The sequence below is a fragment of the Siniperca chuatsi genome, linkage group LG13, assembly GCF_020085105.1.
Source record: "Siniperca chuatsi isolate FFG_IHB_CAS linkage group LG13, ASM2008510v1, whole genome shotgun sequence".
NCBI classification, from domain to species: Eukaryota; Metazoa; Chordata; class Actinopteri; order Centrarchiformes; family Sinipercidae; genus Siniperca; species Siniperca chuatsi.
The window spans coordinates 27,511,017-27,527,968 of NC_058054.1; the positions used below are offsets into that span (position 1 = coordinate 27,511,017).

General features: G+C 40.8%; 1 protein-coding gene across 1 annotated transcript; it reads left to right on the top strand.

The window, feature by feature from the left end:
* Positions 1-5,334: 5,334 nt before the first annotated feature.
* olfml2bb (olfactomedin-like 2Bb) lies at positions 5,335-16,716 on the top strand. Its single transcript, XM_044220160.1, has 9 exons — positions 5,335-6,036; positions 6,822-7,094; positions 7,283-7,390; positions 9,518-9,682; positions 9,826-10,060; positions 11,239-11,730; positions 11,874-12,050; positions 13,511-13,707; positions 14,643-16,716. The coding sequence occupies exons 1-9, from the start codon at positions 5,740-5,742 to the stop codon at positions 15,030-15,032; spliced, it is 2,334 nt and encodes a 777-aa protein (XP_044076095.1). The 5' UTR covers positions 5,335-5,739; the 3' UTR covers positions 15,033-16,716.
* Positions 16,717-16,952: the final 236 nt, after the last annotated feature.

A 16,952-nucleotide genomic window follows, 5' to 3' on the forward strand; every position in this document is an offset into this window, starting at 1 on the left:
GTGTCTCACATGTAAAGTATGCAATCTAAAGCATCCCAGCATTCTTCATATCTACCAAAGGTGGAGAGAAAGATATCTAGAACATGCAAACAGAACATAACTGTCAACTCTCCATAGTACCTGTGCAAATCAAATCCAAGAAGGGACACAAGACAGTGCATACATATTCTTTCCTCGATCAGGGGAGCACAGCCTCATTTTACACAGTAGATCTGATGAATAAGCTGAATCTCTCTGGAAGAAGATCAAGCATTTTATTGCAAACTATGGGCCAGGAGAAAATTGTGGAAAGCTACATTGTTTCAGACGTAGAAGTGACTGGACAGAAACTATTACTGTGAGCTACCTGACACATACACGCAGAAGAGTATGTCAGTGCACAGAGGTAACATTCTTGGACAAAGAGATCTTCAAAGATGGCCTCACTTGAGACATGTAAAATTGTGAAATGATTCTGAGATTGAGCTGTAAGTGTAGTGTAGGTGATGGACCCTACGCAGTCAAAACTATTCTAGGATGGACTGTGAAAGGACCCTTGGGAGGGGACAGCAGTTGTGCAACTGTTTGCAAACAGCCCCAGGTCAGTGTCAACAGGATCTCAGTTGTAAGACTGGATGAGCTGTGGAAGCAGCAGTATAAGGTTGACTTCCCTGAATGTGGTCAAGATGAACAGCAGGGATTGTCACAAGAGGACTGCCACTTTATGTACCAGTCAGCTGAACTGGTTGATGGCCATTACAGAATTGGCTTACCTTTACGGAAAAAGTAAGTAAATATACCTAACAATCGTAGGATTGCAGAACAGTGTGCTCTGAACCTAAGGAGAAGGTTTAACAGAGATGCTTCATTTCACGTGGATTATACTGCTTTTATGGAAGATGTCATCTCCAAGGGCTATGCACAGAGGGTTCCAGCCAAAAACTTGGGTGATGCTAGGGTGTGGTATCTACCACATCATGGGGTTTCCCACGCAAAGAAAAAGAAGATTTGGGTGGTATTTGACTGTGAAGCAACATTCCAGGGGATATCTTTGAACAAACAACTCCTACAGGGCCCAGATCTCACTAGTCCATTGATTGGATTCATGACTAGATTTAGAAAGTAGCCTATTGCAGACATTGCAGACATTTAAGCTAATGTTCTGTGACTTACCTGCTGTTACATAACAGCCATTATCAGGTGCACTGTGCCTTCATAATGAGAAAGTCCAGAGTTGCTCCATTAAAGCCAATTACGATCCCTCGTTTGGAGCTTACGGCTGCCACAGTTGCAGGTCGTATGGACATGATGTGGAGGAAGGAGCTGCAGATGCAGCTTCAAGATTCAGTCTTTTGGACCGATAGCACTTCTGTATTGAAGTATATCAACAATGAGACATTAAGATTTCGAACATTTGTGGCCAACAGGGTTTCAGAGATCCTTAAAGTGTCAAGACCATCTCAGTGGAGATATGTGAGCACTTCCAGTAATCATGCGGATATGGCCTCTAGAGGGATGAAAGTGGAATCACTCCTGAAGAATATGACATATGATATGTGTCGGCCTCAGTTTCTCAACCAGCCTAAGGAGGAGTGGCCGCTAAACCCTGATGGGTCAGGAGAGCTCTTACCCAAGGACCGAGGTCAAAAGGAGCATCACAGTGAATACCACTGAGACTGAAGTTGAGGATGTTGATGCAGTAACACGAATTATCAACTTCTTCTCGTCTTGGATTCACTTGGGAAGGATAGTATGTTGGATCCTTAGGCTTAAGGATCTACTTTTGTGTCTTAGCTGGAAGAGAAAGCAAAAAGGCCTTGCACTTGCTCAATCTGGGATTAATGGAGCCCAGCAAAAGCAATCTCTAGAAAAGGAGATTCAGAGTATCAAAGCTCAAGCTAATGGTGGTTGTATCTCAGTAGAGGAACTACGGAAAGACGAATTGGAGATCATCTGCTTTTGTCAAAAAAGAAGATTTCCAGCTGAATTATCTAGCCTGGAGAAAGGATAATCTGTAAATGTAGCAGCCATATTTACAAGCTCAACCCAGTGATCAAGAATGGTGTTTTAAGAGTTGGTGGACAGCTTAAGAGGGCATCCATACCTGAAGATTCTGAACATCCTGTCATACTGACAAAAGATCTTCACATCTCTGATCTCATTCTTCGACACATACATCATAAGGTGGGACGTTGTGGTCGTAACCACGTTATCTACACTGCAACAAAGATATTGGATTACAGGTGCTAGTGTGCACCAGCAGATGGCAGACTTACCTCAGGATAGAGTTTCCACGGACAAACCTCCATTCACACATGTTAGAGTGGACTATTTCAGACCTTTTGAGGTAAAAAGTGGAAGAAATGTAGTGACCTGCTTATCCTTAAGGGCTGTCCACACTGAAGTCGAATCATCATTGGATATGGATTCCTTCATCAATGCTCTTTGACGGTTCATAGCAAGATGTGGACAAGTGTCAGAACTGCGCTCAGATAATGGTACTTTGTGGCAGCTGAGCATTGAGTTGAAGGATGCCATTAGAAACTGGAATCTTGCTCAGATCCATGACATTTTTCTTCAGAAAGAAATTAAGTGGGTTTTCAATCCCCCATCTGGTTCACATCATGGAGGTGTATGGGAGAGATTGATTAGATCAGTGCTAATTCTTAATTCCACACTGAAGGTGCAGTGCCTTGACGAAGAGAGTCTTCACACAGTCCTCTGTGAAGTAGACGCTATCATCAACAGCCGTCCTATAACCAGAGGCATCCACTGTTCCAAACGACCTGGAAGCACTAACCCCTAACCATCTTTTACTTCTAAAACAAAGCCATCTCTGCCACCAGGACAGTTCCAGAAGGTGTGCAGATGTATATGCCCGTCGTAGATGGAGACAAGTCCAATACATGTCTGATTTATTTTGGAAAAGATGGATTGCAGAATATCTGCTGCAATTACAAGAGCGTCAAAAGGGGTCAGATGTAAAATGGAACTTCATTCCTGGAGACATTGTCATCATAGCTGATGATACAGCACCTCGCAACTCATGGTTGAATGGAAGGATAATCAAAGCTAGCTCCCGGACAGAAGAGGACAACTGACACGCAATCATGAGATGATTGACAGTGCTTTAGATTTTTGTTTGTTTGTATTCTTTTGGAGAATGTGTTGAAGACAGACTCATCTCTGTAGTATTTTTTTCAGGCCATGGTTTTTCACTGTGTATTGCATTGCATTATATAGTAAGGTGTTCTTTCCACTTAAAACCAAGAGAGGCACTGATATTTAGAAAACATAAGAGTGGAGTTACTTCATTAAAAGACAATGACATATTTGCAGTTTCAAGCTTTAAAACCACCAGGTCAAGGTGTCAGGACACAAGAGCTAATGCACACCAGGGCTGCATTCAGCCCCGACAAAACATTGCAAAACGTTTATTTAAACAGAAATGGTGGTGCCTTGAACACCCTGTTGTGTACACAAGCGTTTTTAATACGCCTTTTTAATACGGCGGGGTTTATATACACGTCACTGTGATTGGGTAACATCTCTGACACATCCACCAAATGAGAGAAAACATGCCTCAAAGCCTGTTGCACACCATTTCACACCGTTTCGAGGAAACATGTCGTTCAACTCGGAAACCATAGCAAAATGGTGCAAACCGTTTTCAGATTGAATGTGCCCCAGGTGTGCCAGCTGATGGCCCAACTGTATCACTTAGGCTGATGATGTCACATGCCTAAACTGTTCAGGTGTTCGATGTTTGAATTCTGAATTCAAATATTTATGATATTATGAAACTTCCTGTTGAATCGGACCAGCACCTGGAACAAAATTGGAGACAACTTGTGAAAAAGACTAATCTATGGACAATATACAAATACACATAAATAATTCATCAAAGTAAATATTGGGACATCCTACTTCTTAAAAAATCACCTTGAACACCTTAGACCAATCACCTTCAAAAAGCTTCTAAGGAACTAAGGTTGTTTACATGACATTGAGAACTTAGGATGATGATATGTGTTGATGTCCTATCTTAACAGCAGTTTAGGCCTGTGACATAATCAGTGTAATTGATGCAAATGGGCAATCAGATGGCCTAGTACTATTTAACTGTTGTTTCCTAACACCTCTATCTGCTGCTGGTGATGATTTATGGATGAATTCTACTCCTATATTTTCCACTTGAGGTGTTCATGTTAGTCTGTCTGTAAGTGGGCCAAGTTTTGGAGCCAGAGCTGATATTTATATTGTTGTCTTTAAGTGACAATATGTGTTAATTATTTTACTCTATCCTGTGCTCACATGGTGTATATTTCTAAATCAAATTGGGTCTAATCAAATAAGAAAACCTTGTGCCAGGTAGTAATATGTCAGCATTTTATTTACCTACTTTATATAATTTGTTATAGGGACCATTTACAATAGTAAACATAAATGTTGCCATTTGATGTATTGTATCAGAGTGCAATGAAAATGTCTGTACTACTGGTTGGTCTCTGGGCATATACTGAACCTGCCATGTGTCTACTATGTGCACTATGCTTGATGCGTACTTGGAGTTTACAATGTACAACCTTATTGGCAATTGTTATGCCCCAGGGCCCCATAACATGTTTATCCGGTCATAGTATTTACATGCAAGTTTCATTTTCTGTGTCTGTGTGCATGTACACATTTTCCCGTGCGTGCACATATGGTTGGCAGCACCTGTCACTGAAATTACTCTAGCTCCCTGTACTACCTGTCACTATGAGCACCTTCATTTTTTAACTTAACCTTCCATTAATTTACCCATTAATAATTATGTAATCAAGGTTTTGGATTTGGATTTTGAATGCCATTCCTTAAACACCTGAAAACTGAATAAGAATCTCTTAAGATGTCATCAATTTGCACCTAAATATAATTCAGACCCCTAAGCTAAAATTCCAACTTTAACAACACTTAAATTAATAAATTAGCAATGGATTTTACAGGATTTTAAATTAATAAGTTAATTAAGGTGAATGAATTAAGTCATGTGGCTACCACTTAACGTTTACTTCGTTTGCTAAAAAAAATACAGCAGTCTAGCATTTAAGGGCTTCAGTTTTCGCCTCATCAAAATAATAGATACATTAAGGAGTCTCTGGCTTCCATACCAAACACCTTGATTTATATCATGCTATTTAATGTATTTTCAGGGGTAAATTAAGGATAGCCTACTTAGGGTATTCTAAGGGATTGTTGACTGTATGTCCCGAGGCGAATAGTGAGATTGAAGAGGTTTTACCATTCTCTCTCTCTCTCTCTCTCTCTCTCTCTCTGTCAATTCACTTCAATTCAAAGGGTTTTATTGGCAAGACAGTTTCAAGAACAATGCTCTCTCTCTCTCTCTCTCTCTCTCTGGCACGCGCGCAGCCAGTTCTGGTTTGGACCGGGGCCGGTGAGGTTTGTGTCCTGTGTCAGTGCCACCCAGCTCACCGGCGACACGTCGCATGGAGCTGAATAGAGCTATTTTCTCTCCGTTAGTTTACACGTGAATAATTCGTTTGGCCTACTTCTTAATTTTTCATTAATTCTTTTAAGGACCCACTTCACTGGAGAGTTCGAAACCGGTGGACTGTTGAATACGTGGGCGGTTGTTCGTTCAGCGCTGTCAGACTGGACCTGCTCAGCCTTTTTTTTTTTGGCTACAACTACCTGATAATTACCTGAGACTAGTTTATTCACAGAGTGCTGTTCATTGTCTGCTGGTTCTGTGGAGACATGTGGCGCAGATTCTCACTGCTGGTTTTATGCTGTGCTGTATGTGGTCTTCATGCTCTGGAGGCGGACAGAAGCGCGGACCCCTCGCGGGAGACGATGCTGCCCGAAGCAGCAGAGCTGGGTAAACCGGACAAGAATGCTCCCTCCGCGGCTAAAGTGGAAGACAGTCTGCGAGGAGGGAAGCAGCAGTCCCCGGGGGGAGACGCTCCTCTTGTAGGTGCGGAGGGGAGAGTTCAACAGCCCACCGCCGAGCCTCTGGAAGAAGAGCTGGACAACCAAGAGAATGTCATTAGCCAGGTCAGTGATATATGCGCCCTTATGTATTTACTTCATCGCCAAACTGCATACACAAACTCGTAGTTAAATGACAAATTGCGTACAACAAACGCACAAAACCTTCAAAAGAAATATGAAACAGGCACTCTTCAATTCGGCATTATCCAATTTACTAAGCAGCACTCCTCACAGTAAAATAGCCAGTTTAAAAATGTGTTATTCACTTGATCCTCCCCAGTTTAGCGGGCGTGTGAATCAGTTGTAAAAGTTGACTGAGATGAAGTTCTGTATGGGCCATGCTCGCTCAAAAAAAACTGATAATCCTGATAATGATGGGAAATACTAAAGTGCCAGAACTTCAACCCAAGACCAGTTTAATTTTCCTCTCTCCACTAGACCTCATTTGATCTCATTTGTGTGTGTGTGTGTGTGTGTGTGTGTGTGTGTGTGTGCACCAAGGCAATGGCTTGTATCCTTCTGGTGGTTGGTTATGTAATATCCTTCAAACTGTAAGTGCTCCAAACCAAAAAGTGCCTGTTTGTAAACGCCTGTAGCTAACTTCTTCCCAGGCAGCTCACCACTGCTGCAGCTGCAAATCATCACACATGCTGCAACTCTTTTTCTGATTTTCATTCAAGTATTTCAGCTTAATATATAGTATAGACTAATAGGCTACAGAGTATCAAATATTCATTCATGTTAAAGTTTGGGGTATTATTTATTTAAAGTTTCCTTCTTCTGAGCAGCCTGAGTAAGTTGAAAAAAATACTGAGAAAACAAAAACAAACTTTGTCCCTCTCTTTCAGTTGCTGGGCGATTACGACAAAGTAAAGACTGTGTCATCAGGGTCCGACTGTGTGTGTCGTTGTATTGTTCGACCAATCAAACGCTCTGACTGCAGCCATATCCATGACAGCGACCTGGCATCACCATCCCAGAATTTTTACACTGTGGAGACGGTTACCAAGGGAACAGACTGCAAGAAGTGTGTGTGTATGGCTCCACCTTCAGCTGTCAACCCCTGTGAGGGAGAGTACAGGTTTAAAAAATTACAGGAGGCCAGCAAAGATGACATTAAGGTAGAAAAACACACACACAATGTGGAAACTTAGTTGCTTTCACGGTTTTTCTATTGGGGACAAATTATTTCTTGAAGTAGTTTAGAGTTTGAATTTTAGGCAAAGATATTCCATAATCAAAGTTATTTTCCTTTCTGTCCTTCTTTCATCTTTCTGTGTCATTCATCTCTGTGATTTTTCCTGTTTAGTTGGCAACTATCATTGACTTGTTGGAGGGCTCTCTGTATGGAATGGACTTGTTAAAGCTCCACTCTGTCACCACCAAGCTGCTGACCAGGGTGGACAACATGGAGAAGGTGAGCACGCACACACACTCTGTTATACATTTGAGTATGACTCTTTTTATCCACATCTACTGTAGGTTATATGTAATGTCTTGCATGGATGGAATGTAACTCCAAACTCACTTAAAAAATCTGATTTCCATAAGTAAGAATGCCACAGGGTGGTACATAGATACTTGTCATTTTCATTGTCAGGACAAGAAAAATGACTTGTAATAGTCATAATTAGTATGGTTGCAGTCAGCAGGGGTCATTTACAAATGCTGCCGAGGTACCTTCAGTTGGGGCGATCCCTCAATGTACATGCTGCTCCTCAAAAGATCATACCCATACATTTGTCATACAGAATAACTAACTATACATAAACATACTGGGACAAAGTCCAGGCTCCAGTAGTGTAATTCTCAGTGTAAACAAAATTTCTTTTCATATCTGTCAGTGAATGTAGTTTAATTTATCTTAATTTAAGAATACATCTTCAAGAAGACTTCTTAACTACTTACTAAGCAAAGTATTTGACACACCCAACCTTACATACAGTGGTGTGCAAAAGTGTTTGCCCCCTTCCTGATTTCTTATTTTTTTGCATGTTTGTCACACTTAAATGTTTCAGATCATCAAACAAATTTAAATATTAGTCAAAGATAACACAAGTAAACACAAAATGCAGTTTTTAAATGAAGGTTGTTATTATTAAGGGAAAACAAAATCCAAACCTACATGGCCCTGTGTGAAAAAATGATTGCCACCTAAACCTAATAACTGGCTGGGCCACCCTTAGCAGCAACAACTGCAATCAAGCGTTGGCGATAATTTGCAATGAGTCTTTTACAGCGCTGTGGAGGAATTTTGGCCCACTCATCTTTGCAGAATTGTTGTAATTCAGCCACATTGGAGGGTTTTCAAGCATGAACTGCCTTTTTAAGGTCATGCTACAGCATCTCAATAGGATTCAGGTCAGGACTTTGACTAGGCCACTCCAAAGTGTTCATTTTGTTCATCTTCAGAGGTGGACTTGCTGGTGTGTTTTGGATCATTGTCCTGCTGCAGAACCCAAGTTCGCTTCAGCTTGAGGTCACGAACAGATGGCCGGACATTCTCCTTCAGGAGTTTTTGGTAGACGGCAAAATTCATGGTTCCATTTATCACAGCAAGTCTTCCAGGTCCTGAAGCAGCAAAACAGCCCCAGACCATCATACTACCACCACCATATTTTACTGTTGGTATGATGTTCTTTTTCTGAAATGCGGTGTTACTTTTATGCCAGATGTAATGGGACACACACCTTCCAAAAAGTTCAACTTTTGTCTCGTCAGTCCACAGAGTATTTTCCCAAAAGTCTTGGGGATCATCAAGATGTTTTCTGGCAAAAATTAGATGAGCCTTAATGTTCTTTTTGCTCAGCAGTGGTTTTCGTCTTGGAACTCTGCCATGCAAGCCATTTTTGCCCAGTCTCTTTCTTATGGTGGAGTCATGAACACTGACCTTAACTGAGGCAAGTGAGGCCTGAAGTTCTTTGGATGTTGTTGTGGGGACTTTTGTGACCTCTTGGATGAGTCATCGCTGCGCTCTTGGTCGGCCGGCAACTCCTGGGAAGGTTCACCACTGTTCCATGTTTTCGCCATTTGTGGAAAATGGCTCTAACTGTCGTTCGCTGGATTCCCAAAGCTTTGGAAATGGCTTTATAACCTTTTTTCAGACTGATAGATCTTAATTACTTTCAAGAAATCAGGAAGGGGGCAAACACTTTTTCACACCATTGTATATAGTGCATGACAAATGTTTATATTAATAGATTTTGTCTTTCTTCTATTTGGTATTATCTATTTGATATTATCTTTGTGCTCAAGCATTGTAAGTTCAAACATTAGATTCATGTTGTTCTAAAATCTCCCATAGATGTTCAGTTGGGTTGAGATCTGGTGATGGTACGGGCCATATGATTCACATAATTTTCATTCTCATCAAACCATTCAGTGAACCCTTGTGCCCTGTATGGAGGAATCTGCATTTGTTATATTTCTCCACACATTTATTCAGGTTTTTCTGTATATTCTAGTAGTAGTTTCTGAATATGCTATTGTGAATCCTGCTTAGGATGGACTGTTTATGTGCTGTCATCCTGTCTGTGCATTTCAGGCTTTCGTCCGTAATTTTACTGAGAGAGCAAGAGAGAAAGAACGTGTGAAGGACAGAGCAGAGGAAAAGGAGAAAGAGAAGAAGGCCCAGCAGAAAAAAAAGAAAGTGAATGATTTAGAGCGTGCAGGACAGAAAAGTGGAGCTTCTGCCTACGCCAAAAAGCAGGTAGTAACTGGCTGAAAATCTGTGTCCGTAATATCAGAAGCAAAGACAGACCCCCACATCTTATCTGTTTTCCAAAAAATATTGTTATCCCAACTGAAAATATTCTTTATAAATTAGACAGAAATGTACTTGTCCTGTTGCAGAAGAATTATGAAGGTCAGCTGAAGAAGAACCAACAGCAAGATGGTCTGGAACAACAACAGCCAACCAGAAATAAGACAGGAACTCAAAAGCCAATCAAAGACAAGACAGAGCCAAAGCAACCAATCAAAGATAAGAACAGCATGGTCATCAGGGGTGTAACCTTTTACAAGGCACAGGAGGAGAGCTACAAAGAGGAGGAGGAGGAGGAGAAGAAGAATTGGAAAGGAAAGAATAGTAAGTCTAATGTAACCTTGTGACTGATATGCTGCTTTTATGTTACATTACAACTTGATGACAACCTGAAGTAGTCCCTTCCTAACCTGTCAGGGTGGATGTTTTTTGTACAGTTTGCTCCTGATTATTTTTTTTAAGTTTAGCACACATTAGTTATTTTATCAGATTTCCATGTAGGGTTGTGCAAATTGCAGATCATATTGACTATCAAGATTACTTCTGATGACAATTTTAAGACTTTTTGGTGGGGCAAAAATGTAAATTGTTTAAAAATCCTAATCTGTCCTCTTGGGTAGTAATATCCCACATATGTGTTTTATATTTATAGCTTAAATCTAATATAAAGTAGTCTAACCTCTGCTTCTTCCAGTGCACTTGCTGTATGTTGGTACGTATGCATTGGGGTTATCGGCAAGTGTCTGATGTTGATGTTTGATGCTACCACTGGGGATTGACAGAGTCAGAAATGTTCAAATTCTACACATAGTGGCCTTGACTGAATTAAAACAAGCTGTGAACACAATACTGTCATATCATCATCTTATAAAGTTGAAATGGTTAACAAACGAAGCATACAAAGCAACATTAGCATTCATTTGGAATCATGTTTGTGTCACTTGATAAATCTAAGTCCAATATTCACTCTCTAACTCTGTTCTTGGTCTCCACCATCTCCTGAGAAAAATATCAGACTCTTTAGCTGCTAAATGATCCACTTTGTTCACCAGCTAGCTGCTAACTTTGTCTGTCTGTTGTTTGGTGTTGAGCAGGGAGTGTACAGTGAATTTATCAGTAGCAGCTGCCTGCTACTGTTGGAAATGACAGTATGAGAGTGGTGAGACTGAATCAAAACGTTAAAATAGCAGGCCGTAAAACCAAAACAATTAACTGAAAGTCACTAAAATGCTTCTTAGAATTGAGATGAAAAATTCATCAGGTTTTGGCAATCTCTTTAAACTACTTCTTAAAAATACAGACAATTTGCTAAGCCTAATTACTCCAAAACTTTGATTACCAAGCAATATTTGTTCCTGAAAGAGGATGTGACCACCCCATAATTTAAAAAAAGCCTTAATAGTGTTCAGTGTAAATTGACAGCTCTAGCAGGCAAATAGAACTGTCTAAAAATAATTCAACAACATCCTGTCCTCTCGTCTTCTATCTCTCTTCTTTTACAGCTACTCTAACTGCAAGTGCTTCAGTGGACTTACTGATCTCTGACCAGCTCCCACCTACCATGACTTTCCCAACCAAGAGTCCAGGACCTTCAACCGCTGTTAACAGAGAACGAGACTTTCAGGACCTATCAAGGAGACTGAGCAGGCCCGCACCCACCCAGCAGCCAACAGCTCCTCCGACTACCACCCAACAAACCACAATTACAACCAGACCAGTTCCCACCACCATCAAACCAACGACTGAATTAACCACTAACATACCACCAACAACTCCAAAACCAATGACAACCAAACTGACAACTACTTCCAAACAAACTACAATCACTATTCAGCCTACCCTGCATGTCAATCAGCATACCACCTCACCCTCGGATACCAATATAGGTCCACCCATTGATGCATCTCCCACGGCAGAGTCTCGGACAGGACCCAAAAGTCGACTCAGCTGGACGGAGAGCCCTGCTGACCAACCAAAGACCACAAAAAAGCCTGGTAGAGATACATATAGTACAGTAGTTTATCCAGTAGTCTGAACGTACATATTTTAGGATTTTTATCATTGAAATAAGTGAAAAATGCTAACCACGTTATAGTGTCTTGATTCTCAGTGTCACCTTTCGTGTGTGTTCTTGCAGCAGTCTGTAAGGACACGGTAGCCAGCATCTCTGAACCGGTCCAGCAGAACTCTTACGGCCTTAGTGATGGAGCCTGGATGAGAGATGCTCGTGGCCATGGCAACGTCATCTACCTTACCAGTGGTCACTATGGCAGCAACCTCCTAGAATTCCGAGACATGGACACCTTCAAATCAGGTATAGAGGTTTTTCTTGTGTGTGTGCACATGTTTATGTAGAAAAGAGCGAACCTATAATCTATTTCCAACCATGCCAAACCATTAAGCCATGTTTTAACGGTTTAAAGCATCTTTTGCAGCTGGGGACACTCTACATGACTAAACAGTTTGCAAAAAGATCTTCTCAACCCAAACAGAGTCTCAGTTTCAGACTCATGAATCGTTCAACTACTTTTTCTTAAGACAAATCTGCCAGAGCAACTGATACATTCTGATCTCGTCCAATCTTCTTCTGGTCCATATGGGTCCTGTTACTCTCAGTTCTGTTTGGATTCAAGTTGTGTTTTGTTTCAGACAGACTTGATATTGTTAACAAGGATTTGTCTTGCACTTTCCAAGCACCCGACAGTGAAATATTTCTCAACTGTACACGAGTGAAAAAACATTTTATGAGATCTGTATGCCTGCACAGACTAGCCCCATTTCCTAATAACAATCAAGAAGTAAAATGTATGTATTGTGTGTATTGTGTGTACTTTAATCAATTCAGTTTGTGGTTGAGCCAGATGTTGCCCTGAAGCACTTATTAAGCCCCAAATCAACCAATGATGGTTCTTCTTTAAATATGTGCATCATCAACAATTCATGCAGGTGATGTAATTTTGTCATCTTCTGTATGAGACCCCACTGGAAACTGGAAATTCACCATCAAAAAGGAAAAGTAACTAGCTACATATTTACACACAAATAAAAATGAGTGGAAACAGAAAACAAAAGACCAGGAACAGGCATTTCAGCCAGATTAGATTAATAAAATATTAGAGGTATAAGCAAAAACTGAATTTTAGAATCATCGTAGAATGGGTGTCTTGTTTTTCTTTTTAGCATATATACAATATTAGGATTGGTTCTTCAAGCTCACCACCCATTCGATAACTTCAGAGACATTACTAAGTTTCACTGTGGCAACGTTTTTTTCTCCAGCTTTCAGGAGAGCAATGCTCTCTTTTTCAGAAACACCCTGATCACATTCACACCTAGAAGCTGCCCAGTACAATAACTGCTGGCCACTGAGCAAGTCCCCTGGAGCAGTTGGGGTTAAGGGCCTTGCTTAAGGGCACCTCAGTGGTGGTAATGAGGGAGGAGCAAGCGCTGCTTTTCACTTAGATTTATCCTGCCGGTCCGGGGGATTTAACCAATGACCGATGGGCCAGTATGTTTTGAGCATTACAAGCAAATACACAGAGGTTAGAGAGTAGAAATGCATTTAGGAAGCTTAAAATATTAGCATCCATTGAGGTAACAGTTGTTACTGTTGTACTGTTTATTTAGTGCAGAGAGCTATAGATACTATAGATAATGGATGGATGGCTCACACCTTGATATGCAGTCATGGTTACACTTGTCCTAAAGGTCATGGTTGTGGGTTGTAAGCCTGACGAGCTGCATGTATGCTTTCTGTGTGTTCTTCCTGCTCAGGTCAGGCAAGTAATTCATACAAGCTGCCCTACAGTTTCACTGGAACAGGCCACGTCGTGTTTAATGGAGCTTTCTACTACAACCGTGCCTTCAGCAGAGACGTCATCAGATATGACTTGAGGCACAGATATGTAGCCGCCTGGACCACACTACATGATGCTTTACTGGAGGAGCAAGCCCACAGGACACAAACTGAAGTAAGACCCATGGTATAGTTTATGTGAATGTGGTAACTGTCATTTAACTGTACGAGAAACTGCATGATGATTTACTAGTGGAATATACGCTTGGGACACTTTAAAGGGTCAAAAAAGGTCAGTGAGGGGAACAAAAAACACTACAAATCACTAAAAAGTTCAAAAGGGCAAATAGTGAGGAGTAGAAACAACTGCTGGAGATGTTTTTGTAGTTTTGTTACCTGTTCACATTGCTAACTCAAATATGTCTGGATTTTACTAGTTACTTTACCCATAAAAGTGAAAAACATTCTTCAAAGGAATAGTTAAGCATTCTGGGAAATGCATTCGCTTTATTTACTTTGTTTCAGAGAGTGAGGTGAGAAGATCAATGGTTCTGCGTTAAGTACAGAGTTTCAGTTGGGAGTTAGCTTAGCTTAGTATAAAGACAGGAAGCAGGGGAAAACAGCTAGCCTGGCTCTCTTTAAAGTTCAATAAAACACTTACCTCTAAAGCTCACTGATTAATATGTTGTATCTTGTCTGTTTAACCCGAACATGAACAGAAATGTAAAAACGTCAATTTGTGGTTTCAGGGGGAATTGTGTGCTGTAACTATTTCTTGACAAGTATCCACGGGTTGCCAGATACAGCTGGTGAGCACACGTTTTAGTATAGGTTTCTGTACAGCCACAATGGTACCAAACCTGGCAACCTCACTGTAACGACAAGTGGTGACAGTGAACCAAAACAGTCCCAAAACAGAACTGAAAGATGCTGAAACGCTGTGTGGATCTGAGGGCAATTGCAGAGTCGGGTTTCACCTTTAGATTTGTTCATCTAAAAATACTGATTATAGCCACTTTAAGGCATGAAGGTAATAAAAACTTTAAATATGAATTAGTTTTAGAGTTTCAGATATTTCCTCAGTAAGTTACAGCATGTTATATATTCCAGGTGGAGTTTGCTGTTGATGAGTCCGGCCTGTGGCTGCTCTACCCGGCTCTGGACACAGAGGGCTTCCACCAGGAAGTAATCCTGCTCATCCACCTCCGCCCCCGAGACCTGCAGCCGATACGGAGCTTCCGCACAGGTCTTCGGCGTGGTCGCTATGGGAACAGCTTCCTGGTTTGTGGTGTGCTTTATGCAGTGGACAGTATGGAGCGTCGCTACGCTAACGTGACATACGCCTTTGACACGCACACGCTCACACACACCGTGCCGAGCCTGCCGTTCACAAACATGCACGCACACACCTCCCAGCTGGCTTACTGCCCACTAGACAAGAAACTGTATGCATGGGACGATGGACATCAGATGACGTATGACGTCATCTTTGCTTATTAGCACAATGAATGGACACACAGATAGCATATCCAGAGAGGTCAAAACAAAGCTGAGGACAGAAGAAATAAGACAATATCTGAACAGATATTTTATCAATGTTTTGTTTCTAAATGACAGTGGATCAGTCTAACTGAATGTGTTTTTATATTGACCTCAGCTGCTGCTTTGCCACACACACCAAAGTCAGTATTAACCAGTAAGAGCAGCACTTAACTCACAAGTGAAGTCAGAAAACAAGTGGAAATATGTTCACATTTGGAAAATGACAAAACTCCAGGGTCATATGAATGAATGTAAATAAATGTATACACATCTTACTCTGTTTCTCCAAATGGAAATTTTCCTCTGATTTATGAAAAACTATGTATACCTGTTCCTCTGCATATTGAGACTGTGGTGGAGAAACTGTGGAATTGAGCATGCTTGAGTGCACAACTGTCCACTCCCATATTAAACGATACACAAATGGTTCTAAAAATGCCAATAATTACCCTGTTCATCCAGTTCTTCAAGAAAATTTGCTTCCAGCAATTCCAGTCTGTGGGCAAATATACCCTTTCTCACATCAAGCTTATTTTTCATAAATAATGATCACTGGGGAGGGTTCTCCACATGTACACGCTTTACACAAAGCACAAAGATTCGGCTCTTGGAAACTTTCTGCCTCTAAACACAGAGCAGGCCTTGGTTTCTGTTATGACCTTCCATGAGTTCAGTGCTTGGTAATATAAGTTATTAGTATCATGTAAAATGCGATTGATCTAGTTTGTACAAAATATTTGAGGTTATTGTGAGACCTTTCTTTGTCTTATTAAAGGGGAACTCCGCAGAGTTTACATAGCTTACTAGTCAGATGGAGCCCTATTCAGCTTTTGAAAACAGTCATCAGGAATATTGTCTCACTTTTGGCTTTAAGACTACAAATTTACCACTATTTACTAGCTTGGCTAAAACTTAGTTAGTTATAAAGATGCTAGTGGTTGCATTGTGGGATATGTAGGATTCAGTGTTTTTGGGACTAAAAGTCAAGATATCTCAAGAACCCTAAACTCATTTAGCTGTTGTTGTGTTAATTCATTAATAATCTATTCACAACATCAAATCACATGCCTATATAGGCTTATGCCACGAAAAACCAGGAGCTTTCCAAAACCTTGGGTCAATAAGCTACTGTAATGGTGCCAAGTCAGAAATATAACGTCTGGTAAAACCAGTCTTGTGTCCAATAAACAACGTTCAGTTCCAGAGAGTAAAAACTGATTGTGATGACTGAAGACACAGATACTTTATACTTTAAGTGTTCCATCTAACGTCAGTATAATGCCTTTATTTTCAGTATGTAATGAAGCAGCAGCCTATTTTCCTATATGATCAAAGTCTATACTGTATGTTTTTTTTACTGTATATTTGCTTAGCGTGTCGTATATTTAGCTTCACTCCTGTCCCAATAATGTTCCTATCATAAGCTTTTAGTACAGGTGGGAACGGGAATGGAAGTTCTAACCCTGGTACAGTTAGTGCTTCTTCTACCATTGAATTCATTCAGTTAAAACCATTTTCAGACTAGTACATGCTCCACACTTCTTTGCTTGTTGAAAAACAGACAAGGTTGATTTCAACTGCTTTACTACAGGTTTGCCTTTTTGTTTTGTTAATTTATAATAAAATATTTGAAAAAGGTGAACAAGCTTTTTCTTTCGTTCCCCTCAGTCTGTCCTGTGCATGTCCAGCCTGCTGTGGACATTATTTCTGGGATTGATTTAGTTTTCCTGGAAGCAGTGGAGCCACTGGAAGGATCCCAGGGTGGAAAATAAGCTCCAGCCAGATGCTGGTGAACCTCCAACTGGGAATGCTCAGGACACAGATCAGACCCTCTACATGTTAGAGCCTCACATAGATTCATATAAGATCACGGACTGG